The 26,671-nt window shown below is 42.6% G+C and overlaps 2 protein-coding genes across 3 annotated transcripts in view; both read right to left on the bottom strand.

Moving 5' to 3' along the window:
• The window catches only part of LOC102127036 (NBPF family member NBPF4), a 635,890-nt gene that overhangs the window by 67,462 nt on the left and 541,757 nt on the right, over positions 1 to 26,671 (bottom strand).
• Positions 15,577 to 26,671, bottom strand: part of NOTCH2 (notch receptor 2) — a 190,372-nt gene continuing 179,277 nt past the window's right edge. For both annotated transcript variants that reach the window (XM_005542140.4, XM_005542139.5), the window contains exons 27-34: positions 26,360 to 26,502; positions 25,959 to 26,169; positions 25,432 to 25,528; positions 23,693 to 23,861; positions 22,765 to 23,066; positions 21,861 to 22,008; positions 21,108 to 21,205; positions 15,577 to 20,193 (exon numbers count right to left, since the gene is read on the bottom strand). In XM_005542140.4, the coding sequence (XP_005542197.2) occupies positions 18,805 to 20,193; positions 21,108 to 21,205; positions 21,861 to 22,008; positions 22,765 to 23,066; positions 23,693 to 23,861; positions 25,432 to 25,528; positions 25,959 to 26,169; positions 26,360 to 26,502 (2,557 nt within the window). In that variant the 3' untranslated portion in view covers positions 15,577 to 18,804. The remainder of the gene's footprint in view (positions 20,194 to 21,107; positions 21,206 to 21,860; positions 22,009 to 22,764; positions 23,067 to 23,692; positions 23,862 to 25,431; positions 25,529 to 25,958; positions 26,170 to 26,359; positions 26,503 to 26,671) is intronic.

Genomic DNA, 26,671 nt, shown 5'->3' with positions numbered 1-26,671 from the left:
GTCTGTTCCCTACTCAGCCTCAGTTTGCTATTCAGTCCTTGCAACTTGGGCCTCGCGAGTCAGACTTCTGGGGGCCGCCGCTAGAGGCGCCGGAGCGCAAAACCCGGCTCCCCTGGCAGGGTTTCTTGGGGATCCCCTTGCCTCCCAGGGCTCGGTCTAGCTGGCGTCCCCAGTGCGCGCGTGCCCTGTCCAACGCATCCAGTTCGTTTTCTGGGCCGTACCGTTGGGCGCAGATGGAAGAAAGGAGGGAAACCGTGGGCGAGAATGAAAGAGAAAAGTGGGACTGTTGGCACGTGGGATGGAGAGAGGGTAAAGAACACCATCGGAAATAGAGAAGAAATAGATAAATAGGAAGAACAAAGGAGAAAGTGTTAAAGGCTCACTATATCTTGTGCCTTTAGTCTGTGTCTTTACACCTTAGGACACAGGTTGGAATCCGATGTTTTATGGGCCACTGTCCTAACTTCATTGTTGGACGTTTCCCAGTTTTCCACTAGGGTTGCTTGCCTCAAAAGAAAGGAGCATCAGAACCAGCAAGAGTGGAAACAGGCTGAGAGTATCAGTGTAGACTCCGCACCCCCCGCCCCACTCTGGGCAGTTCCTCTGGCTTCAGCTGCGGCTTCTTTTTAGAGAAGGCCCTGAGCCTCGGCTGTGGGCCCAGGCAACAGAAAGGCTCTGAGCTCATTTTGCCTGGGGGTGCTTTCTGCTGTTTGTCTTTGGGGTGCCAAGGGTCAGTGTAATTTTCATGTGTCCATGTGCAATAGTGGGGAGAATCTAGAAAAAGTGCCTGTGAGAAGAGCAAACCTAAGTGCTTTCTGAGAAAGGTAGAGAGCTGGTTATGTTCCTAGTCGAGTGATGAGGCTGACTCCACAAAGGAAGAAGCCTCTGGCTCAGAAAACGGAAGGGTTTATCGTCCATAAAAGGGCAAATCAGAAGGTCATGAGGTGATTCTGAGGGATTCTGATAGGAGAGGAATATTTTCAGTTTTGTTCCTGGGGTATTCAATCTGGCTGAATTACAAGGAAAGATTAAAAAGGACCAGGCTTGAGTCAGGGGGACTAGTTAAAAACTCTTGCACTAATCTATGTTGTCTGTTGGCAGAAAGCATGGCCTTAGGGCTGATAATAAACAGTGCTTATGGAAGACTGGCTTCTTTCATGCTACACACCCTGCTATGCTCTGCATAAATCAGCCCATTAAATCTTCACAATGACCCTAGGTTGTAGGTACTACTATTATCACCCATACTTTGCACGTGAGGACGTGAAAACTGTACCATGGTTCAGAAGGTGGTGTCGGCTGAAGCAATCCCTGTGAACATTTAGGCAACTCTACCCAGAACCTGTGTTCTTTTCCAGTCAACTCTGTTGTCTCCTTGGGGAAGGACAGAAGTTGACAGCTTCAACAGATTTAAAACCACTTAGACTGTCCTGGACTTAATGCTTGAATGGATTCTCCCAGAATGAAAGAGGCAAAAATGAGAAAGAATGTTGATGTTTCTGGCTTAGGTGTATGTGTGTGTGTCATGGCTCTAACCACTCAAAGAAGAAAAACGTCAGAACAAATAGATTTAGATAAAGCAAAGAAATATGACAAGCTCTGCTTGCAAAATGTAGATTTCCAGGTGCCAGTAAAGGAGCACTGAAGAAGGGATTTCTCAACTGCAGTCAGATGAGTAGGCAGCTTCCTCTGGGCTGAGATGCCTGAGTTAGAGCTGAACTGGAGTCCTCTGCTCAGTGGTGCTGATTGAAGCCATGAAAGAAGATGATGACGCCTCATGGGATGGTGAGGAATGAGCAGAGAAAGACCAGGTTGGAGCGCTCAGAAATAGTAGGATTTAAGGTCAGGCTGAAGGAAAGAAGCTTGCAATGACCTGTGAAGGAGTGGATATTGACATAAAAAGAAAGGCAGGATAACAGGTGATTGCAGAAGCACTTCATGAACGATGTCATGACCAACAGGTGAAACGCTGAGGAAAGTTCCAGAAACACTGCAATGAGCACAAAGGAGGTCATAGAAACTTTAGTGCACCCTGTTTCGGGGAACTGCTGATGAGCAAAGCCACATACCAGGAGGTTGGAATGGAAATTGGAGGTTAGAAAGAGGAGATCACAGACCTAGACTGCACTTTCAATAAATTGGGTGAAGGAGAGAGAAAAGGTAAGAAAGTAGCTTGGGAACCATGTGGTAGAAAGAGGGCTTGTTAGAGGAAAGAGTCCCTGCTGGAGCCTTGCTCAGCCTCCGGCAGAGGTTGGGTGATGACGCAGCGAGATCCTCCTTGGGGGCAGCAGAGCAGGAGGCAGGGGTGGAGCAGACAGCAGGGTAGCAGGCAGTGAAGCTATGAGTGCAGTGAGAAAATAAGGGAGAGCTAGTCAGAAGGCTTCGGCTTTCTCTGTGACGTCAGCTGCTGGGAGCGTAGGGGTGACAGAGCTGAAAGAGATGAAGAAGAGAGCTCAGGAGACAGTGGACTAGGGAAAAACAAAAGTATCACCAAGTGTGTTGAGGGCCTAATTCAGGTTGGAAACCAGAAATTGCAGTTTCCTATCTGTAAATTAATTTGATTTTTTCAAGCAACACCCAGCAGCCTAAATTGGGGAGGGCAATTGGAGTATATCTTCTGGATCTATTCTATTTAATCAAATCATCATTTTCATCTCTGTACCATTTTTCTTTGGGCTGTTATAGAATTTCTTGAAGAAAAACACTAATTGATCAATTCCCACTGCTACAATACAATCTGTGTGCTAAACACAGATATGTAGCATCTGAATGCTGGACCCCAAGCCTTGTGTAAATAGTCTGCTTTGACATATTTCTCTTTATTTATGGAAATTATACATGTGTATCACAAAGGATACGAATAACCCTGAATGATAATAGAGTAACAAATGAAAGCCTCCATTATCCTCCAACCCTGCATGCTTGTCTAATACACTCCCCTCCGCAGATGTGACTACTAAATGTAATTCTTTCTCCATTTTTTGATATGTCTTTACAAGTATAGAAACTATGTAATATTTGAAGGCATTATGCCAAGTGAAATAAGCCATGCCCAAAAGGATGAATACTGTATCATCTCACTTATATGTGGAATAAAATAGTCAAAGTCATAGAAGCAGAGAGTAGAATGGTAGTTTCCAGGTCCTGAGGGGAGGATGAAATGAGGTGGTGGTCAAAGGGTACAAAGTTTCAGTTGTGCAAGATAAACAACTTCTAGAGATCCATAATACAGTACAGTGCCTGCCGATAGCCAACAATACTGTACTGTATACTTAAAATTTACTAACAGGGTCAATTTATTGTATTCACACACACACACACACATACACACACACCCCAATAATGATAAAGAGGGTGCAAGGAAACTTTGGAGATGATGGCTGTGTTCATGGCCTTGATAATGGTGATATGGTGATGGTTTCACAGGTATATATTTATCCCCAAATTCACTGAGATGTAAATACATTAAATATGTACAACTTTTTACATGTGAATCATACCTTAATAAAATGGTTCAAATAAATAAATAAGTATATACTATTCATATTATTTTACCCTTGTCTTTTGTAGTGAACAACACAGTGGGGACAGGAGTGGTGCCTCACACCTATAAACCCAGCACTTTGGGAAGTGAGGAGGGTGTATCACTTGAGCTCAGATGATCAAGACAAGCCTGGGTAACATAGTGAGACCCTGTCTCTATTTTTTTTTAAAAAGTGAACAACATATTGTAAGTAGTTCTCTGATTTAGGTTATTGCTTCCAATAGATGCATACTGTTCTATAGTATGGAAGCAAATATTTATTTAACAATTTTCCTCATGTATGGATGATGTAATTATGTTGTTTAAAATATTATAATTATCTTGTTTATAAGGTTTTCTATATTTTGACGGTAAATATATTTACGACAATTTACACACACACACATAATAAATACACATACATTGTCTTTGCCCCTGAAAAGTATTTACATTGTGATAGAGTCCTAGAATTGAAAGTGTTAGATCCAAGCTAATACAACCTCCCTCTAAAAATCTTCTACTTCTTTGCAAACTATCTATAAAATAGTGCTTCCCAATAGAACTTTTTGTGATGGTGAAAATGTTAATATAGCCCAATACTGTAGCCACTAGCCACCTCTGACTATCGAGCACTTGAAATGTGGCTAGTGTGACTGAGCAATTGAACTTTATACTTTAAAATTTATTTAATTTAAATTTATTTATTTATTTATATTTATTGAGAGGGAGACTCGCTCTGTCGCCAGGTTGGAGGGCAGTGGCGCGATCTCTGCTCACTGCAACCTCCACTTCTGGATTCCAGCCATTCTCCTGCCTCAGTCTCCCGAGTAGCTGGGACTACAGGCGCCCGCCACCATACCCAGGTAATTTTTGTATTTTTGGTAGAGACGGGATTTCACCATGTTGGTCAGGCTGGTCTCGATCTCTTGACCTCGTGATCTGCCCATCTTGGCCTCCCAAAGTGCTGGGATTACTGTCGTGAGCCACTGCGCTTGGCCTAATTTAAACTTAAATAACCATTTGTGACCAGTAGCTGCAGTGTTATACAGTGCAGGTATAGAAGGCCCATATTCTCGCAACATTTCCAGTAGTATATAATATCCAACTCTTTAACCTACACCTGCATTGTAAAAAGAAGGCAACTCACTATTTCAATTTGCATTCTCTGGTTATTAGTGAAGTTGAGCATATTTAGTAGCTGAAAACCAATCTACTTTTTTTATTCTTAAATTTGCCTGCTCATTCTTGTATTACATGGTTTGTTCTGCTTTTATTGATTTGTTGGAGCTATTTATATTTTGCAAATCTGTTCTTCCAGTCAGTTATTTGTCACTAACTTTTATAGTGTTTTTCACCATGCAGAACATTTTAAACCCACCCGGTTGCAGAGTTTCATGTCATTCCTCTATCTTTCTTCATTCTATGATTGTAAAATTGTCTGTCTAATATGTGCTTTGATAAATTTATGTTAGTATATCTCTGATTTTTCTTTTATATGGAATATAATTCTGTCTCCCGTCTAAGGTAGGAATCTGTCTTATTATTGGATCAAGATATTGAATAATCCTATAACTGACAAAGGATATTGTAAGTGACTCTGACAAGTCAATGAGAAAAAGACAGATAATCTAACAGAAAAATGAGCAAAAGAGTTTAACAAACACTTCACAAAAGAGAAAATGTATATGGCCAGTAAACAATTGGAAAGGTTCTCAACCACATTATTAAACAGAATACTGCAAATTAAAGCTTCTATCGGATGTCCCTCAGGCTGAAAATGATTCAGGAAGCCGATTAACATGAAGTTTAGGTGAGGACGTAGAAAAGTAAGAACTCTTATATCCTTTGGTGGCAATGTAAATCAGTAAAAACACTTTAAAGCCCTGTTTAGCATTTCTTATGTATCTGAAAATATGAAGACCCTGTGATCCAGCAATTCCACTCTAGGTATATATCCTACAGAAATGTGTTTGTATGTACACCAGGATACATGGACATAACAATATTCTCCACACTGATAACAATCCAAATTTCTATCAATAGTGACTGTGGCAATGGAGATGATGAATCAGTTACATGCAACAACACGGAAGAATTTTACAAACATGGAAAAACAAAACATAATGAATATAAAGTTCAACATCTGGCAAAATCTAACTCTGTTTTTAGAGTTTCAATCAGAAATTGGTATTGAGAATAGGCTGTCACTTTAACAAATAATACCTAAAATGTAAAAGTGGCTTTGGAACTGGGTAATGAGTAGAGGTTAGAAGAGTTTGGGGGTACATGATTTCTTTTTAAACTGTACATTGCCATTAATGAAGCATTAAGGATGATTCTGGTGAGGGCTTAGAAGAGAAGAGCTGTAGAGAAAGCCTCAGTCTTCAGAGATTACCTAAGTGGTCATGGTCAGAATGCTGGTGTTAAATAGACATGTGAATGGCAAAGGCTATTCTGATGAGGACATTGTATTAGATGGAAATGAGGAACGTGTTATTGAAAATGAGAGGAAAGACAATCCTTATTATAGAGTGGCACAAAACGTGGCTGAATTGTGTTTTGTGGAAGGTAGAACTTCTAGTGATGAAAGAGGATATTTGGCGGGAAGAAATCTCTAAGCAAAGTGTTGAGGCTTCTTGTGATTGCTTATGATAAAATATGAGAAGACAGAAATGAGCTAAAGACAGATAATCAAAAAGGGAAAAGAATGTAATAATATGGAAAATTCTCAGCCAGGTCATGTTCAGAAGAAAATACCACGGGCGTGACCAAGTCACTCTTTGATAAGGAGATCAACATCACTCAGCCCTGTGTCATTCATCAAGACAATGAAAGAATGACGCTGAACACAATGTGGAGATCTTTGGGACTGCCATTTCCATCACAGGTCCACGGTGGCAGAGCCACGAGGGCATAATGGTTTAAAAGGAGGAGCCCAGGACATATGTGGGGACTTTAACTCACTGTCCAGTGCCACTTCAAATCTCTGCTCTTTGATTCAAATGCAGCACTTCTTGGCCACCCCCGGTGTGGCTCCAGTGGGCCCAGTTGTGGTGCCAGCAGCAGTAGTTGGCCCTCCAGAGGTTGCGGGTAGTAAACCTTTGTAGCATTCACATGGTGCCAACTCTCCAGGCACTCAGAATGCAAGAACTGTGGGAGGATGGCCACCTCCACATAGATTTCAAAGGATACCCCAGAGAGCCTTGAAATCTAGGCTGAGAACTGCCACAGGGGAAGGGCCATCACAGAGAGCTCCCACTAGGGCATTGCTCACTGGAACTGTGGGAGTTGGGTCACCACAGAGAGTCCTCAGTAGGGCAATGTCTAATGGAGCCGTGGGAGCAGGGCTACCCCAAAACCCTGGAAGTGTAAAGCCTCCAGTGTGAAACGACAGACTGAGAGAGCCACAGGCACCTGATTCCAACCCCTGAAAGCTGCTGTGTGGCCTGTGCTCAGCAAAGCCATGGGGGTGAGGTCACCTGGAGCCTTGAGGTTCCAACCTCTGCGCCAGTATGTCCGGAAGGCAGGACATCAAGTCAAAGTTGATTGTCAAGACTTAAGATTTACTGTTGTTTACCTTGAAGGGTTTTGGTCTTACTTGAGACCAGTTAACTCTTTATTCCTTCCTATTTTTCCTTTTTGGAATAGAAACATTTGTCATATGCCTTCTCCTCCACTGTATTTTGGAAGCACATAAGTTTAATTAAACAGATTCACAACCAGAGGGCAATTTGCCTCAGGATGAATTCTAACTTGAGTCTCACTCATATCTGATTTAAATGATGTTTAGACAAGACTCTGGACTTTAGATTTCTGTATTGATGCTGAAATTATTTAAGAGTTTTGAGGTTATTGGGATGTAATGTGCATGTGAGAACAAAATAAATTTTGGGACACCAGAGGCAGAATGCTATAGTCTGAATGTTTATGTCTCCTCTAAGTTGAAATGTGAAAACTTAATCCCCAGTGTGGTGGTATTAAGAGGTAGGCTTTTGGGATCAGCAGGGTTCCATGAGTTATGAATGGGATTAGTGCCCTTAAAAAGAAGCCTGAGGGGGCTTCTTTGTCCCTGCTGTCATGTGAGGACCCCGGAAGAAAGCACCGTCTTTGAAGCAAAGAGAGAAATAGTCCTCACCAGACACTACATTTGCTGTTGTCTTTATCTTGGATTTCTGAGCCTACAGAACTGTAAGCAAGATCTGTCTTCTATTTATATATTACCCAGTGTGAAGTATCTTGTCATAGCAGCCCAGATAGTTGATAAAATAAATTGAGGAAATTATTACTAAACCTGTCAGGGAGTTATTATTCCTAGGGTGAAAGGAAGGGGCTACACTCAGGAAAAGAAGGGAGGGAGGAAGAAGTGTATGCTTGGTGTAGCTTTTGCTGGGGTGTTGGCAATATATTTCTTGACCGCTAGGGTTTGCTGCACATATTTGTTAAAAATATTCCTGAAAGTTTTATCCTCGTTTCTTTATATGCTGTATTTTACAATTATTAAAGAAAAACCTAAGACAGGTTAAATTTAACAAAGTTTGTGCAGGGAACAGGTTTTAGAACTGGGAAGCATTCTGAACCAAAAATTGTTCAGAATACCCCCACCTCCAACATGGTGAGCTATACTTAAAAATCAGAAAACAAGAAATGACATATAGGAGTTAAATGATTGGTACTGTTTGAGGTTTGTTTTATTTGGGCATAATCTGGCAATTTAAAGCCTGAGATTTGCTGAGGGTTCAGCTACTATAACTGGCTGAGACTCAGTTGGTTTGTCACAAGGGTATACTCCTTGGTTAGTTTACGCATCAAGCTAGAATACTTTCACTATGTTTGAAGGCAACATATAGTTGGAGCATGTTTTATTTTGTTTTTTAATCCACTTAGCCAGTCTATATCTTTTACATGGAAAGTTTAATCTGCTTACATTTAAGATTATTATTGATATGTGAGGACTTATTCCTGTTTTTATTTTATCAATTGATTTCAAGATTTTTGTATATCCTTTGTTCCTTTCTTTCTCTTTTATCGTTTATTATTGTGGTTTGGTGATTTTCCTTAGTGGTAACATTTGAGTCCTTTCTTTTCTTTATTTGTGTGTTTGCTCTACCAGGGGGCTTTATACACTCATGTGTTTTCATGATGGTGGATATCATCCATTTGTTTCCAGGTATAGAACTTCCTTAATCATTTCTTGTAGAACTTGTCTAGTGGTGATGAATTCCCTCAGCATTTGCTTATTTGGGAAAGACTATTTCTCTTTCATTTATAAATAAGTTTTTGGGTATAGTATCTTTGGTTCGCATTTTTTTTTCTTTCAACACTGAGTATAAAATCTAATTATCTTCTGGTCTATAAGGTTTCTGCTGAGAAATGTGCTGTTAGTCTGATGGGGGTTCTCTTATAAGTGACTAAACACATTTCTCTTGCTGTTTTTAGAATTCTCTGTCTTTGAGTTTTGGCAGTTTGACTATAATGGGCCATGGAGAAGACCTTTTTAAATTGTATCTATTTGGAGATCTATGAGTTTCCTGTTATCTAGATGTCTAAATCTCTTGCTAGACTTGGAAAATTTCCAGCTATTGTTTTGTTAAATAGGTTTTTGATCTCTTATATTTTCTCTCACTTCTGAGACACCAAAAATTTAAACATTTGGTTGCTTAATAGTGTGCTATGTGTCATGTGGGCTTTGCTCATTCTTTTAAATTCTTTTTTCTTTATTTTTGTCTGGCTGGGTTATTCCAAAAGATCTGTCTTCAAGTTCTGAAATTCTTCTGCTTGATCTAGTCTATTATCGAAATTTTTGAATATATTTTTTAATTCCATTCAATGAGTTTTCCAGTTTCAGAATCTGTTTGGTTCTTTTATTTATGACCTCTATCTCTTTGGTAAATTTCTCATTCATACCCTGAATTGCTTTTCTGATTTCTTTGTATTGTTTACTTTGTTCTGCTGTATCTCACTAAGCTTTAAAAAATCGTTATTTTGAATTCCTTTTTGGGATTTTGTAAGTTTCTTTTTTATGGGAATCTTTTGCTGGAGAATTATTGTGTTCCTTAGAAGATGCTATATTTCCTTGCTTTTTCATGTTTCTTGTGTCTTTACACTGATATCTGCACATCTGGTGTAACAATCACTTATTCCAATTTTGTTAATTTGATTTCATAAGGGAGGACATTTTTCTGAGGATGTATCTATGGTATTGGTTGTGTAGGGCACTTTGGCTTTGATTCCAGGTGCATGCAGTAGTGTAGTCTCTGTATGACTTCTTTGGCTGTAGCTAGCATCAATAGCAGCGGCTTAGGGTGTGGTTGTTAGTGGAGGCTGTGGTGACATTCTGCTAGGGATGGGGACACAAAATGGGCCAGTCCTTGTGTCCCAGTGGTGGCAGTGGTAGGCTGAGAATGCCTGTTGTTGAGCCCCAGGGAAATGTGCACTGGCACCAGTGTTAGCAGGTCTAGACAGGCTGGTTCTTGGGCCTCCAAATGGCTTGCTTTGGTGCTGGCAGTGGCAGTGGTGGGCTGGATAGGTTGATGGGTCTTTGGGCCCCTGCACAGTGAGCATGGCATAGATGATGGCAGTAGCAGTAGTGGGACAGCCTTCTTGTTTCCGAGCAGTCTGCACTGGGGTTGGCAGGGGCTGAAATTTGCTAGTTGGGCCAGTCCTGAAGCCCGTAGGTCACGCATGCAGGTGGGTGCCAGCTGTGGTGGTAGCAGCAGGTTGGATGGCCCATCCTTAGGCTCCTGGAAGGAGTGCTCACATGCCAAAAGTGGTGGATGAGGCAGGGTGATCCCCAGGCTCCTGGACAGTATGGTTGGGCACTGTGGGAAGAGGCACAGCTAGGCGAGGCAGGCCTGTCTTCAACACCCACTGGCAGTGTGTGCAGGCGCTAGCTGTGGTAGACAGGGGCACAGTGATCATGGATATGATGGTTAACATTGTCAACTTCATTGGATTGAAGGATGCAGAGTATTGTTTCTGGGTGTGTCTGTAAGAGTGTTGCCGGAGGAGATTAACATTAGAGTCAGTGGACTGGGAAAGGAAGATCCACCCTCAGTCTAAGTGAGTACCATCCCATCAGCTGCTAGCACAGCTACAGAAAGCAGCTGGGAGAAAGGGGAAGAAGCTGACTTGCTGAGTCTTCTGGCTTTCATCTCTCTCTCCTGTGCTGGATGCTTCCTGCCCTTGAACATCAGGCTCCAGGTTCTTCGGCCTTTGGGCTCTTGGACTTACACCAGTGGTTTGCTGCAGACTCTCAAGCCTTTGACCCACAGGCTGAAGGCTGCAATGTCAGCTTCCCTGCTTTTGAGCTTTGGGACTCCGAGTGAGCCACTACTGGGTTCCTAACTCCTAAGCTTGAAGGCAGCCTATTGCGGGATTTCACTTTGTGATCGCGTGAATCAATTCTCCTTAATAAACTCCCTTTCATATATACATATATTCTATTAGTTCTGTCCCTCTGGAGAACTCTGACCAATATACCAGGTCCCTGGAAGAATGCTTGGGTGAGGGTGGCAGCAGATGCCCTGTGACCCTGCTGCTAGGGGGCAGGGTTGTTTTCAGTGGCAGCAACCATGGGCAGGTGGTTGGGGAGTGCATGCTTTGGTCCTAAGTGGAAGATGTGCATGAGGTAGCCTGTCCTTAGTTTGCTTGTAAATGTGTGGTGGCCAACTGCTGGGGGTGGGCAGTGTCACAGCCAATGGCTTACACTTTGGGCCTGGCAGTAGAATTGGGTGGAGGATGTCAACGGGGGACCCAGGATATGGAGATGCAGAGGCTTTTGGGCCTAATGACAGGTTTCAGTCTGCTGAGGGATGGACCCTCAAAATGGAACCTTGTAGTAGCTGCTTAGGATTTGCCAGGGGTGGTGTGTGCGGGACCCAGCGTGAGCTCCCCTCGTGGAGCAGTAGAGTTGTAGGGTCTTCAGGCAGCTTCCTGTGTTAGTTTTAAGGTCCTCAAGGGTCGAGGAGGTATCTCATGGTTAGGATTGCAAGAATCTGCAGTGGGAATGTGGACTGCTGGGGATCTCTCACTTACCCTTTCCCCACATTGGGGAGCCTCTCTGGGCTCCCAGCTAGTCATGGCTGAGCAGGCTGCCTCACTTCTCTCTTTCTTTGCCTTAGGTGTTTCCGGTCACTTTTCTGTTGAATTCCTGTGTTCTCTTTTAGATGATCTATTTTAAGTGTGATTATCTTCTTGCTATTTTTGTTCTTCTTTGTAGAAAACACAAGTACCAGATGCCTCTAGTTAGCTATCTTGAAGCCCCTCCACTGGGTTTGAATTTTTTTTAAGTTATTGGGGTGTGTGGCTGTGTGTGCGTGTGCACGTGTGCACTATTGTAAATGTGGTCTTCTTTTCAATTACATCCTCCAAATGGTTCTTCTGTGAATTGGTTTTACATCATTTTATTTACTGAATCCCTAATAGTTTATGGTAGTTCTGTTTTCTTCAGTTGTCCAGGTATATAGTCATATTAACCTCCTTTCTAATTATTATATGTAAAACCCTAGTTTTAATTGTAAAACCTAAGCACAGTAACACAGATTCCGATGTAACATGATTAGTGGTTTGAAAGTGGTCTTCAAATCCACTTTCTTAAACCTTTCCTAGGAGGCAAGGAAAAGGGGTCATGGAAGAGAGAAAAAGCAGAAAGACAGAGAAATGTGAGATAATTGCATGACAGAGGGACAGGACTGGGTCCCTACATCTCAGTGCTTGCCCAGCCTAAATTTTCTCAAATAGGCATGTGAAATAGACAGGTGATGTTTTACAATAAGGCTTTTGAAGCTCTTGAAATTCTCAGCCAGGTTACAAAGTCCAGAATCAATCCCACATATATTTATGCTGAGGCACACAAGTGCCACCAAGTGGTGCCAAATGGCAGCCATGACTCAGCTGAGTATGAATTACTCAGCTGGAGCCCACAACTCCTGCCTTGCAAGCTGACTCCATTGGCTTGTCTCACTCAGTCAATTAAATTCACAGTTATGGAGTCCCACATTTTATACAATTGCATTTGAAAACAGACTTTTTTCATGGACCAACTATTGCAAATAACAATGTTTTCAAGAAGAAAATAATCCCCACAGACCAAATTTATACAAATAACTAACTGGGAAAGAGGAAGGAAAAAACAGGAAGAGAAATGGAATTAGAGGATGAAATATAGGAGTTTTAAGCCATAAGCATTATGCATCTTCAAAAATCTGAAATAAGTACAAAATATCAACATTTTATGAATTCTAATATTAGATGCTTGTACATTTCTTTAGGTTATTGTAGATACATTTTATTGAAGTATAATTTACATAAGTCAAACGCATAAATGTCAAGTTAAATTTTACGTGAAGTTTTATGTATGTATACACTCATGTAATCAATACCCAGGTCAAGATACTTTCAGACTCCAGAAAGATTCTTATTTCCCTCACTTCAGTCTAGACCTTTCTCCCAAAAAGTAGCCACTGTTCAGATTATCTATTTACTATTGGTTGGTTTTTCCTAAACTTATATAATGGAATCATACAGAATTACTTGTGTCTGGCTTATTTTGCTCAACATTATTTTGATGAATATACTTCGTGTTGTTGCAAGTTGCTCTTTTTCATTTATGCATAGCATTCATTTCAATGAATGTGCCAGAATTTATCCATCCCACTGCCGATGACTGTCTTCAGTTTGAATACTCAAAGCCAAAGTAGTGAAGAAACACACTACTAAATCAGAAAAAGAAGTCAGGATTCTAAATATATACTTTTTTTTAACTTTATGCTTTCTGCCTAGACACATCAGTAACAGGATACCAGTGGAAATTTCTCAGAAATATAGTTGGAGGGAGAATGTTATTTTAGATAGTGATATGTTTGCCCCTTCAAATTCACTCTCTTTCCTTCTCCACCAAGCTCTCAGCCAGAAAGTTGACTTACATTGATAGATTATAATCAACAGCTCCCATATTTGCAGGCTTCCACTTGGAGTTGGCAAACAGAAAGCCCAGTGAGGCGAATTAGATCAGGGTATTCATTCATTCCCTAGCTTCTTTCTGAGACGGCTTAAGGCCCACTATGTGCTTTGAAGGAAGTCACAGCTCTTCTTGAGGTAGCTTGCTCTACAGCAGCAGTCTCCAACCTTTTTGGCACCAGGAACCAGTTTTGTGGAAGACAGTATTTCCATGGACTGGGGCCAGGGAATGGTTTTGGGATGAAACTCTTCCATCTCAGATCATCAGATGTTAGATTATCATGAGTGCACAACCTAGATCCCTCACATATGCAGTTCACAATAGGGTTCGTGCTCCTATGAGAATCTAACACCACTGCTGATCTGACAGGAGGCAGAGCTCAGGCAGTAATGCTTGCTTGCCTGCCGCTCACCTCCTGCTGTGCAGCCCGGTTCCTAACGGTTCCTAATAGGCTAAGGTATCCAGTCAGTGGCCCGCGGGTTGGGGACCCCTGCTCTACAGGATTCTGCTTCCAGGTCCTAGTGACTTCTCTTGGTCTTTTGGGCCCAGAAGTGGAAATAGCTCTGCTGATGCTAAGGGTTTCTGCATTTCTGTGTGTTGGTCCCTGACATTGCATACACTTTTGTAATTAATCCTTTGTAAATCACCCTCTTTGATGTATCCTAATTTGAGTGTGCCCAACTTTGTGGTTGGGACTTGACTGGTACAAATATTTTAAATGTCTTTTGCTAAGTGCTAAGTCAAAAGAAGGAAAAGTTGTATTCTCTTTCACACACACGACACACACACACACTTCATATACCCTGTGGCTGAAAGGCATAGTGGCAGAGGCAGTAACGGGCTCGCAGTTCCCCCATTGCCCATATCCTGAAAAGCATGTGGGCATTAAGGAGGTTGTTCTGAGAAAGGAAGCAGCCCCTCTCCTTGGGTCGTGAAGCTTTTTAGTTGCATGAGTGAGGCACTAGCCCCTCTCCTGGCATGCTCATGGTCTAGTGTCCAAGCCTAGTGCTCCAGCTTTGTGATAGGGTGACACTTGGCTTCAGCACTACTCTCCTTTTTTGGCTTTCACATTTGGGAGTGTCCTGAGTTCTCCCCGCAAAATCAAAGGCTAGCATTCAAGACTTATAATTGCAGGGGCCGGATGTGGTCAGCCACCCAATGGCCTGCAGCCTGGATCCACTGAAGCAGGTTTTCATTGAGCAATTTAGTTCCCAAATAGTTTGCAAGTGGCAACTTGAGCTCTGAGTGGCCGGCCTGCACAGGTGATCATTCCTTAGCTCTCAAATTCATTTTATTCTTCCACCATTATAAAACCCAGTATGAAGACTTAAATATGTTTTATATAAAATTAAAACATTCTGAACATAATCAATTAATGCTAAATTACGTTAAAACCTTAAGTGTGCAGATCTTGAACAAGGCTCCTTTATCTGCTTAGCAGAAGCATATCCTAAGATTTCAAGTCATTTAAAAAAATACTGTTACCATTTATAATTATGCATGTGTGATTGATAAGTTTCTGCAAAATAATGGAAAATGGAAATAAGATGCTAGGGTCAATATGAGACTGCTAATGCCATACATATTATCAACATCAAGTATTCATGTTCAAATATCTGACTTTATAAATGTATGAATGTGAACTTATAACAAATTTATACACAAAATATTATTTTATGATCCTGTATATTAAGTTCTATGCAAAGTTCACTTAAGGAATATTACAAACCAATTGTTTACATAACAGCGTAATTAATATTATTACTTATATCCCAATTCCCAATTCTTGCTATAGCAACTACTTCGCATTTCCGTTGGAAGGCACTTTGTCCCTGAGCAACTGTCTGTTTGTCACCAGCTATAGCTAGTGCACAGAAGAGTGCTCAGTTTTGTGATGTTTCCTATTTGACAGATGCTTTTTCCCCAGGATCATTTATTTATGATCTAACTAAAGGAAGAAAAAAGGAAGTTTGATGCTAGGCTTTGTGGGATTCAGAAAGAAAAGAAAATTTGCTCTCTCAGCAAATTATGACATCATGAGGTAACACTGCCAGGCCAGGGATGCAGTACTGGAAAATAAAAAATACAACACCACTGAGCTTGGCAAACCTTTTTTATTTTGTGATAAAAATGCTTTCATATAAATTTCATCTTAACTACCTTTAGAATGAAACAGAAAAGTAAAAACAAAGTGTGCATTTTCCTTACTATGTTTAGTCAGGAATATGCGGTCATTTTATTGGTTATTGGGTTTCTCATACAAACAGATATAATATCACTTTTAAGAGAAATGTACACAAGGAAGTAACCATAGTACCAGTTATTAGTGGGGGCCTCTGGGTACATAAATGTATCCTCCCAAATAGTCATCATACATTCACTGTATTCGTTAGGGCCAAAATCCCTAACCACCTCTCAACAAAACATTATACCTTTGGTTCTTTATTATGCAAGAATTACAAATTGTCAAATTCAATAAGATGATACAATGGATTTCAGCAACACAGCCAATTGCTTATACTAAAATCTTTAATTCTCAGACTCTCTTTCCCTCATACCTCTGCCTCCCCCACCTAAGAAAATGATGCTTAAAACAAAACAGAGGAAGCAAATAAACAAACAAAAAACCTATCCCCAAAAGCAGGCAGAAGAGGAGTCAAAGAAAGAATGTATAAAAATAAAAATAAACCAAAAATAACAGGGGAGGATCTATACATGGCATAAAAGATGTATCTCATAAAAACCGAGTCTCCAATTCAGAACCCAAATCAGAAAGTGATTATCCATCTTACCTTCCCTTTTATTAGATACCACACAATTCAAGAGTTCTTAAAATCTAACAGATCAGTAAAATGTTTGAAAGGCAGTGTTGTCCTCCTCATCACTGAAACCTGTTGTCTGTAATGACAGCTTTCACATTCCCTTTCTCCAAACCCAAAGGATCCGAATTAAAGTATTCCAAGAAAAAGAAACAAGCAATTTGGTCTGACATCGTGCTTAGGGAAAAGGGAGGATATAAAATATCCAGTGGCTGGATCAGCAGCTGCTATTTTCAGAAGTGGGGCTGGGGCAGGAGGGCAGGAAAGGGCAGGAATGCTGTGGTCCACAGAGGCCCATGCAGAAAGGTTTTCCTCATCTACGAATAATAAATGGGTCCAAGGACAGAGAGTCACCATTTACAATGGTAAAATGTTTGCACACTCTGAAAGAGGCTGACAGGATGTTGCCACATGGAGAGAATAAAGCAGACAATGAACAAACTTAATCTGCTTATCTCAGGGCAGAACTAATTATTTTTGTTGGTTCAATAAATTTGGACAGGACTGAAAAAACCATTTGTAAACTATCATGCTAACAGACACACAGGGTTTCCATACGGGGCCACCAACAGACATATTAGGTAAGTGGGAAGCACTGATGTATACTTGCAGCCACAGAAGGAATGAGAACTGTCATTCAAACCAAGAGTCAGGAATTCACCTGTTAATAGCTACAAAATGCCCAGGCAGAACTTATTTTGCAGGTGTCATGGGCATCACAGTACCTGACAAAAGTGGCAGTGTAGCCATGGACCAATTATTAACCGGCCCAAGAAGAAGAGGAAGAAAACTATTATTTTTCTACTATTAACTAAAATGCTTCTGCCCTTAAAAGAGAGTCAAGGAAACTGCCAAGAGCATGAATACAAACAGTGGGTTCAGGTGAGGGGCAGTCACAGTGTGAACAATGAGCAAGTCTGTAGTTGTCCATTATCATCTAGAAGGTGACTCTAGGAAAGGAAAACGTTCTGTTGAGTTTCTATGTTAGTTGCCAAAGGGAATGCCATGGCCGCTTCAGAGGAAAAGAAATGGTAGCAGAAAACAGCTATATAGTTCCTCCTTTTCCAATCTTCTTATAGGGCTGTCTTGGACCATAGAAAACAAGTCCAACTTTCCATTTCCTGCACTTAAACACAAAGTCCACGTCTTCAGTGAGAACATACTGGGTATACCAGTAACTCAGACCACAAGTGTGAAAGAAAGATTGGTGAGCAGGTCTTTAAGCAGCAAGATAATCAGAAAGTTGAGACTGATCATCCGACAAAAGGAAGACAACTGTCAATGGGTCCCTTGGGCTAAGGAAAGTTCAGTCCTAAAGAGCAAGGGTATAACATTTGAGACAGTGTCTTCTGTGGAGATGAAAGGAAAGGCTCGACAGTTAAGACTAGTTTCATATGCTGGGTGAGTGAGTAAAACAGGCCTAGAGTGCTCAGATCTGGGACAAATATGTTCCATACACGCAGCCAATGGAATGCTTGGTAGGAAGTAGGGGACCTGTGGGTGGGTAGCCGGCTCTTGCACAAGTTAGCTTGTCGCTTGGTCATTCCAACATTCCAAACCTTTTTCTGGTTTTAAAAAAGTAGGGAGGGTCATAGTAACTAGACCATCAAGGATAAAATGTCACACTGACCAGGCCCATACACAGAAAAACAACAGACTCATACCCTTCCTCCTGGTAAAGTTTATATGAAGACCTGCACACAGACAAGAAAAATTAAGGTGTAGCCTCTTGAAGGGATCTCCTGCCCCCAAAATTTGTGGAAGAAAAATATTCTGCTCCCCTTCTCTCTCCAGGAATGATATATGCAGGAGAACATAATACAGTATGTCCATTTTCTAAAGAAACATACTTGAAAGGTTTATGCTGAGAACCATACCAAAGTAAACCTCGTGAGACTCCAAGAGATACTGGGAAGACAGGAGGGGAAAGGAGACCAAAGTTTCTTTCATGGGCCGGAATGATTAAAAACACAAAGGTCTTGCCCTATAACATGCTGGTAGGGCTACAATCATGGAGAGGTGCAAAATCGAAAGCACCAAATGAAGACAAAAGAATGTCCAAGGAGGAGAAGATGCATAGGTCAATTCAGGCAGAATTCCAGGGCACAATTCCCAACAGGACTCTAGTGTAGAATCTTCTCATGGATATGGCAGAAGCCCGCAGGGCTTAAAACACAGTCAAGGCTGCAAGAATGTCTGGGCTTCAGTAAGCATCCATCTTATGCTCCAAATAGAAGAGAGTAAACATGGACTCAAGGCTTGTATTCATCTCGCATTTCCATAAGCTTGTTTGATTATTATTAGAATAATCAATAAGCCTTGCAGATACCCAGTGAAACTGACAAATTGCTTCTCTTGCATTATCTGAATAAAAGCATCTTCTCTTTCCTACCTCTAGAAGCTGGCTCCAGAGATTTCTTCATTTCTCTCCCGGATGACCTTCATTTGTTCCTCAGCAGCATTTACAAAAGGCAGTTATGTCTCTACACTGGAGGTGGACTCTTTCACGCATAAACCTGCATGTTGTTGTGTGGTGGCTCAGACATGTGTGTCCCAGGTCCCCGCTGACCTCCTCCAGCACCCCCAGGGGTAGGGCTGGTGGTCACATCTGACCAGTCAGAAGCAGAGTGGGGTGATGAACTTGACCACTGGTCAGGAGACTCTGGGGATGGTGTCAGGTAGGGATGCTCACCCTGGAGGTGACCACTGTGACTGGGTGTTCGCTCAGCAGCATTTGAGGAAGCATAACTGTGCTGTGAAGGGGGTGTGGGGTACTTGCCCACAGAGGCTGGGAAAGGATGATAGGCTGGGAGAATGGTCTGAGCTACCTGCCCGTCCTGTTGGGGCATCATGGCAGTGGGGAAAGCCACACTGGGCAAACGGGCCATTTCTGGAATCTGGTACATGGTGGGCAGGGGGCCCGTAACAGCTGGAGGGCAGGTGGACTGAGGCTGGGGAGCCCCCGCTGGTTGGGCAATACTGCCTTTAGGGATGAGCTGGAAAGTCACAATGGGGGGCAAGGGCTCCCGAGGGGTGGTTATGTGCTTCCCTTCAGGTGGCCTGCTCTGGGGAGCTATGCTAGGGTGGGTGCCCTCAGCTGGAGCCAGGACCATACCAAACATCTCATTGTACTGGGTTTCATTCACCTCCATGCGGTTCATCCAGTCTGCTGGGACTGGGACTGGATGGAGCCTACTCAAGCTTCCAGCACTGCCACTGCTTGGGGGCACAATGTGGTGGTGGGATAGCAACTGGCTCACTGAGGGAAGCACAGTGCTGGCCCCATGAGCCAAAGGCTGCATTTCATGAAGGTTAGAAAAAGACAGTGCATGCTGGGCATGGACTGAGGCAGGAGGGGCGGCAGTGGCCAACATAGGGTTGGGTGAGGCCTGTAAGATCCCAGGGGATGTAATCATTGGAGAGGATGTGGTATCGGAAACGTATGTGTGAGGAGATTCTAGGGAATCAACAGGAGATAAAGTTACTGAACTCTCAGACAGTTGGACCTTCTCACTCAGAGACTTCTTCCTCCTACTACCCTTGGCATCCTTCGCCTCCTTGGCAAGGTTAGGGAGGCTAGTGGGCATGGTATTCTTGGCACTGGGCCGTCTAGACTTCTTGCCCATTGGTGTGTGCTTCAGGCTGAGGAAAGATCTGTTGGGCCCACAGATGACAGGTGAGAGAGCAGAAGTCAACACGGTGCCTGGAGGGCTTGGGGTCACATTGTATTCATCCAGGAGGCGCACAATGTCATGGTGCATGCGATCCCGAGCCACATCCCGGGGAAGACGATCCATATGGTCTGTGATGTCTCGATTGGCAAAATGGTCTAACAGGATCTTGGCTGCTTCATAGCTCCCCTCCCGGGCAGCAAGAAACAGCGGTGTCTCTTCCTACAGAAAAGGCCCATCACAGAACACGTTAACACTCTTGAGAATATAGCAGTTTTTCTCAGTCTTTCTTATTATCACCCCCTTAGACATGTTTTCCTAATTATCTCCCCGATGAAATATTAACATCACAGATAGGCTGTGCCTCTACCAGTGTACTGAATGTATATCTGTGATTTATACACAAAAAGAGTAAGATTATTTCACCTCTCCTCAAAAAACAATTTTGCACCTTAGGAGGAACATCTCTTTAGTTGGGAATTCATAAAATAAAGCATGCCCCTGAGCCAGAGACTCACTTAAAAGAGTACTGAGCTTATCAAAATAAGGTTCTAATAGGAAAAGGAGTTACAAATAAGAAAGGTAGGAAGAGAAAAAACTAAGGCATGCACAGGACTGGGAAAAATAAGGGAAACAGTGAAAGAAAGAAGAGACAAAACATGTGCAAGAAAGGACTAAGATGAGGAAAATGAAGAAAACTGAGAGATGATGAATGACAGAAGGAAGCAGGACAAAAAACTCAGACGGAGAAAAATCAAACAGGAAAACATCAGGGTATCCAAGGATAGAAAAAGCAGCAGCAGGAGGGAAAAAAGAAAGAAAACAAGAGAAAAAGAAGTGACTATGAACAGAAGAGACAGCTGGAGAAAAGGAATGTCAGGGAGAGAAAAGGTTACACCAAGCTATCTATAGCCAGCCTACTGCAAGCTGAATACTGAGAGGGAAAAGAACTCCATCCTGACACATGCCTGGACAAGCCCTATATTCTCATCAAGCTCTCCAAACCCAGTGTCTGCCCAAACTGCTTCCATCTTTGTCTATACATATCACAAGAGAAGCTGTAAGGAGAAATGGGAAGGGGCTTATAACTGAGGCACTGTTATGAGCCTCCTTAAACTCAGAGCCACAAATTGTACCTTGTTGTCCTGCATGTCTCGGTTAGCCCCATTTTTCAACAGCAAAAGAGTCGCCTCCACATTATTGACAGCAGCTGCCCAGTGAAGGGCAGATTTTCCTGAAGGGGAGAAACATTTTTATAAACAGACATATCATACTCTTAGTAAAAAACACCATGACTTGTACAACGAAACTTTAAATTCCCCAGAGATCAGCAGGAAGCAGTTCTCTGTAGGGGTCTATAGGAAAAACCAAAGTAATCTCTTCCTTTTCCTCTGTTCTAGAAATACTTCAGCACAGGCTGCCTAGCCTGCAGAAGACCTCTAGGTGAAAGGATCACTTGTATGAGGTATTCATGTCCCCTACATGGCAGAATCTACCCTGTTACATACTGAAGACAAAAACCTATGTATTACATGTCAGAATTTATATTGAGAATATTCCACAACTCTCCTAGAGAAGTCAGCTCTCATAAATCCTCAAATCAAGAGTGGTATGCCTAGGAAACTACATGGGAACACCTTTCATGTATCTGCTCTGAGGTCCAAGAACCCTCATTAAAAATCCCTCATTTTAATTAGGGATCTCCTACTGGCTTGGATCTCTGAGTTCAGCATGTTAAAGGAAGAATGAATAAATGCATGAATGAAAGAATGAGTGAATCTCCCATGTATTTGAATCTCAGACAGTTCTTTAAGGGTCATGTAACCATTCCCCCTCCTCAGAGGCATGCTTTGCAGGTAAGAATCCAAATCCCTGCCTTTCATCCCTACCATGGTCATCCACTGCATTCACATCTGCTTGGCAGTTGATCAGTTCTGCCACCATTCCCTCCACAGCCAGGCGGGCAGCCAGGATCAGGGGTGTAGTACCATCATTCATCCTGGCATCTAGATCAGTTACTCGGTTGCGAATCAGAATCTAGAAGAGGAGAAAATACAGAAAAGAGAGTCACCTGGATGAAGGAAAATAATGAAACTCAGTGAAGAAACAAGGGCATCAGAGCTGAGGCTACACTGTAGGTTCCCAGAGGGGAGGGAAAGTCTTGTTATCTTTGTGCCCAAGATTCTATCGTCATCAATCAATAAATAGTTGTTGATTGAATAAACAAATACGTGCTCAATAAATAATGGCCGATGTAAAGTGAAGAGCCTTCTACTTCCTCAGGAAAGAAGAGGGATGTGGGGAAATATCACAACTTCAGTCAGTCTACAGTCTAAGGTGATTCAGAATGCTTCCGATTTCCTCGTAAGGATAAACAGGCATCAGGGAATATAATAGGAACTCAGGTCAAGAAAACTGCCAATGAGCAGCTGGAAGCCCATACAGTCAGGCCAATCCGTAAGCAGTAGTGGATACAAGTCAAAGGCTCCAGAACAGGTATCACTCTCATCTAATCTATGCATTTGGGAAGCATCTTGGCACAACAAATTATCACTAATAATCAGAAAGACTGCTGTTGTCTGCAGTTGGCTCTATCACTATCTTCCTATATAGAGCTGGGTCAGTTTGCCTGTCTCCCCTCCCACTTTCCCATCTAGCAGGCATGACTCTAATACCTGCCCTAATCTCTCAAATGATTGAATAAATTCAATGAGATATTAGTTCCTTAAAAAAGATAAAACTGTACAGAGCCATAGGAATTATTATTCAAGTGACTCTTCTCATGTTCTTCACCTGGAAGACACCTTGGGCATCAGCTGCCACTGCAGCATGGAGGGGGCAGCGGCCCATGTTGTCCTGGGCATTGGCATCTGCACCTGCATCCAGGAGACGCTTGGCAGCATCAGCCCGTGAGTAGCGGGCTGCAAGGTGCAGGGCCATCTCACCAGTCCGGTCCGTCTGGGCCTGGAGGCTGGCACCTTGGTAGACCAAGTCTGTGATGATGTTAGCAGAAGAGTCCTCTGCATCTTCATCTTCATCACTCAAATCTGAGCTGCCTCCTCGGAGAGAAGCCAACATTAATGGGGTGCAGCCATCTGTAGGAATGGAAAATTCCATAAAGTACTCAAGAAGGAGAAGGCAGTTAACCCTATCTTCAGCTTGAAACAGCTCTATTTTAGTTACTCTTAGGGGCAAAGAATTCCCTGCACTTCTTGTAGTAACTGGTTATTAGTTTCACATTTGCTACGTTTTCCTCTGATAACATCGTTTCTGTAAAGAATAATGGGAAAGTACAAGTCTTTTTAAGCTGGGGGTTCTTCTCTAAGTAAAACAAGTTTTTCTGCTCAAGTTTAAGTGATATGTTATTTTAATTGGACATTTAAAAATATGTAATATTAATAGAGCAATTGATATATTCACAAGGTATTAACTAACTATCCTCTGCTTTGGGATATTATTTTTCTATCCTACTACAATCTAACCCATTTTATCAGCCTGTTTAGTCTCAACACACTGTACGTGAAACAATGTGAAATCCTTCCCTTTCTGAGTTGATAATTTCTTCATGGCTACATTTCTTAAGCATTCATTTCCTCAAGCTGATTTACAGTCTGTGAAATTGGGAAGGGGTGTATGGCTGGATGGGGCAAACACAGGGACAGCAATGTGGAACCATGGGCAGACACAGCCCAGTGAAGAGGGGAAGAGGCCGGGTGCTGACCTGGGCCCCGGACATTCACATCCAACACATCCACCTCCTGCTCTGCCTGAGGAGGGGTGAGGGCCAGCGATGGTGTCCTACGGATGTCTGCAGCTTCAAGGTGCTGCTGTGTCCATGGCCGTCGATCAATGGGGTCGTCTTCTTCTGAGAGTAAGGCTTCATCTTCAGCCTGAAAGGTGAAAACAACGCTCCCTATCCATCTGGCCACCACCAGAAACTGCTAATGAGAAGCTGTCCAGAGCCTCCACCAACCCTGCTTATCTCCCATTGTTTTCTCTCTTCCTACTCCTCCACCTCTCCGGAGGATTACCTCAGCCTTGGTTTCCCACTGCTCTCGTGATGTGGCTCCTGCTTACTTTTCCTGCATCATCTAGGCAATTCCCTTCCCCCATCCCAAACTCTAGGCTTTAGCCTTTAGATCTCCAGAGCACCCAATTCTCACTTTTCCTACCCTCCACTAGAAAGTAAACTTTAATTCTTCTTGTTGGCCCTAAAAAGCATACTCTGCTCACCTCTGCTTAACTGATCTTGTTTTAAGTGCTTACATAGTATTACATGGCCATCTCCACCACCAGGCTGTAAGCTTCTCGAGAAGGCAAAATAAGCCTTGTTCAACATTGCTTCCTTGTACTCAACATAGCACCCAACATGTAGAAAGCACTCAGGAAAGACTATTCAATAATAATTATGATAATTTAAAAGCAGCTACCCTTTACTGAACACTTAGTACATGACAGGAAAGTAGATAAGGCACATATGCCAACACAACAACCCACAGACGAAAGGGTTATTATTATCTGCATTTTACAAGGAATGATAATTACAAAGAGGTTAAGTAACTTGCCAGCTACTAAGTGGCAGAGTTTTGGATTTGAATCCAGTTCTGATATTAACTAAAGATTAGTTACTATCATAATTTCTTCACGGCTACATTCCTTAAGCATTCACTTCCTCAAGCTGATTTAGAGCCTGTGAAATTGAGAAGGGGTGTATGGCTGGATGGGGCAAACACAGGGACAGCAATGTGGAACCATGGGCAGACACAGCCCAGTGAAGAGGGGAAGAGGCCAGGTGCTGACCTGGGCCCCGGACATTCACATCCAACACATCCATCTCTTGCTCTGCCTGAGGAGGGGTGAGGGCCAGCGATGGTCTTCTTAACCATCACGCTCTACCAGCTCCCAGCAATGCACAGCTGTGGATGGATGGTCTCCTTTTTCATGTCAGTCTCAGCTCAATCTACCACTTGCTTTTATATGGTTTTAGTTTCCTGGGCTCAAAGTATGGAGCCTCCAATGTCAACGTTTTGCCATGATCACTGGCTTTCGTTTTGCCAATGTCAATGATCACTGGCTTTCTTCTACTGCTTAATTTCATCTTTTCTTATAGAAGGAGAAGTACCCATAAAGGATAAGGAAGAGACGTGGCCATGAAGGAATTGCCATCTACACACACCATTCCTGACTTGACTACTGCCAGCACGACACTAAAGGAAAGAGACGTGTTTGTTTTAATATTTTTAAAGAGTTATTCTTGAAGAGTATACATAGGTAACCCAAGGTCATCAATGTCCTAAGGATTCCTGCTGTTTAAAAGAACCTAGGATAGTTATTGTCTGGGTAACATATAAAGACTATCACTCTTTACTCCCATTCAGGACACTCTGGAGCTAAAGGACAGAAATTTGAAATGTAATCAGATAATGTCTGACAATGGTGGTTCTACCATGGCCACCTCACCTTCACTTTCTTTGGTTGGGGCCCTTCATCATCGACCCAGTGTTCACTTGTTCCAGAACCAATTAGGTTAGCTTCTGAGACTTGCACTGAGAGATTTCTAATACGATTATAAAAATAAAAAATAAGAATGGTGGTTATGTCATAAACTAATAGAGCGGTTTTCAACACTTTCCATCATGACACACTCCCATGGCTCTATTACAATCTTGCAGGGTCTTGGCCCAGAGAAGATGGGCAGTATTTTTGTGACATTCCCTTGGCATTCATCCTTTCCCTTCCCACTGAGCGTGAGCTTACAACAAAAGTGCACCTCAACACAGAAGCTGGGTGGCACTGTGATAATATGCACAGAATAGATGCACCCAGGCTCTGACTGTGGTTTCAGTCACTCACAAGGCATTTAGAATCACGGGCAGTGGGAGTAAATGTCCAGAGCTTAGAATTTAAAATCATGATTCAACAAGATACGCTTTTCTAGTCATCCCTACTTATACTGTGAATAGTGGCTTGTTGGCAACGCCTCTTACTTCAGCCCCACAGCATCCTGTCCCACTGGCTCACGACGCTTGTGATTGCTTGCATCTCGGCGAAGAGTGAAACCTTCAGGCAGCCAGAGAGAGCCATGCTTACGCTTTCGTTTTGCCATGATTACCCCCAGCAGAATAATAAACAGAATGATGACAACAGCAACAGCAAGGAGATAGAGGAGCTGAGTGCGTTCTGGAGTCAGGGATTCACCTGAAAGTCCACAGAGACAGGGAAAGTGCTGAATAAAACATCAACCTCTCAATGTCAGCATTAGATTCATTTAGAGGGCAACTTTGACCTCAACAGTTCTGAAAAAATAAGAGGGCTACATAATGAAAATTGTTCCCCCAACTGACACTCTCCCCCTGCCACCTTTCCCCTTTACACCACTGCCACTCACTGACGACAGACACGAGAGGGTATGACAGGGTCCCCTGTATGGCGTGAGAGGCCAGGAGAGCTGCTGCTGCATCTGTGTTCTTGAAACAGTGGTCTGAGTCTTGAACACACTGGCGGTTGTCAATTTCCAGAAAGACTTTAGAGCTGTGGGATGCCAAGGGAGAAGCAGAGGAGGAGAGATGGGGGTAAAACAGAAGAGTGCAGGTCAGGCAGAATGTGTCATAAAGGGTGATGGGAGCCTTCCTTCCTCCCCTTCAGCATCAGGTCCCTACCTCTGGCATGCTGCTTTAAGACATATCTCAGAAATTAGGAT

The sequence above is a fragment of the Macaca fascicularis genome, chromosome 1 (genome assembly GCF_037993035.2).
Source record: "Macaca fascicularis isolate 582-1 chromosome 1, T2T-MFA8v1.1".
NCBI lineage: Eukaryota > Metazoa > Chordata > Mammalia > Primates > Cercopithecidae > Macaca > Macaca fascicularis.
The sequence above is the reverse complement of the archived record's forward strand: the minus strand, read 5'-3'. Positions and strand labels throughout refer to the sequence as shown.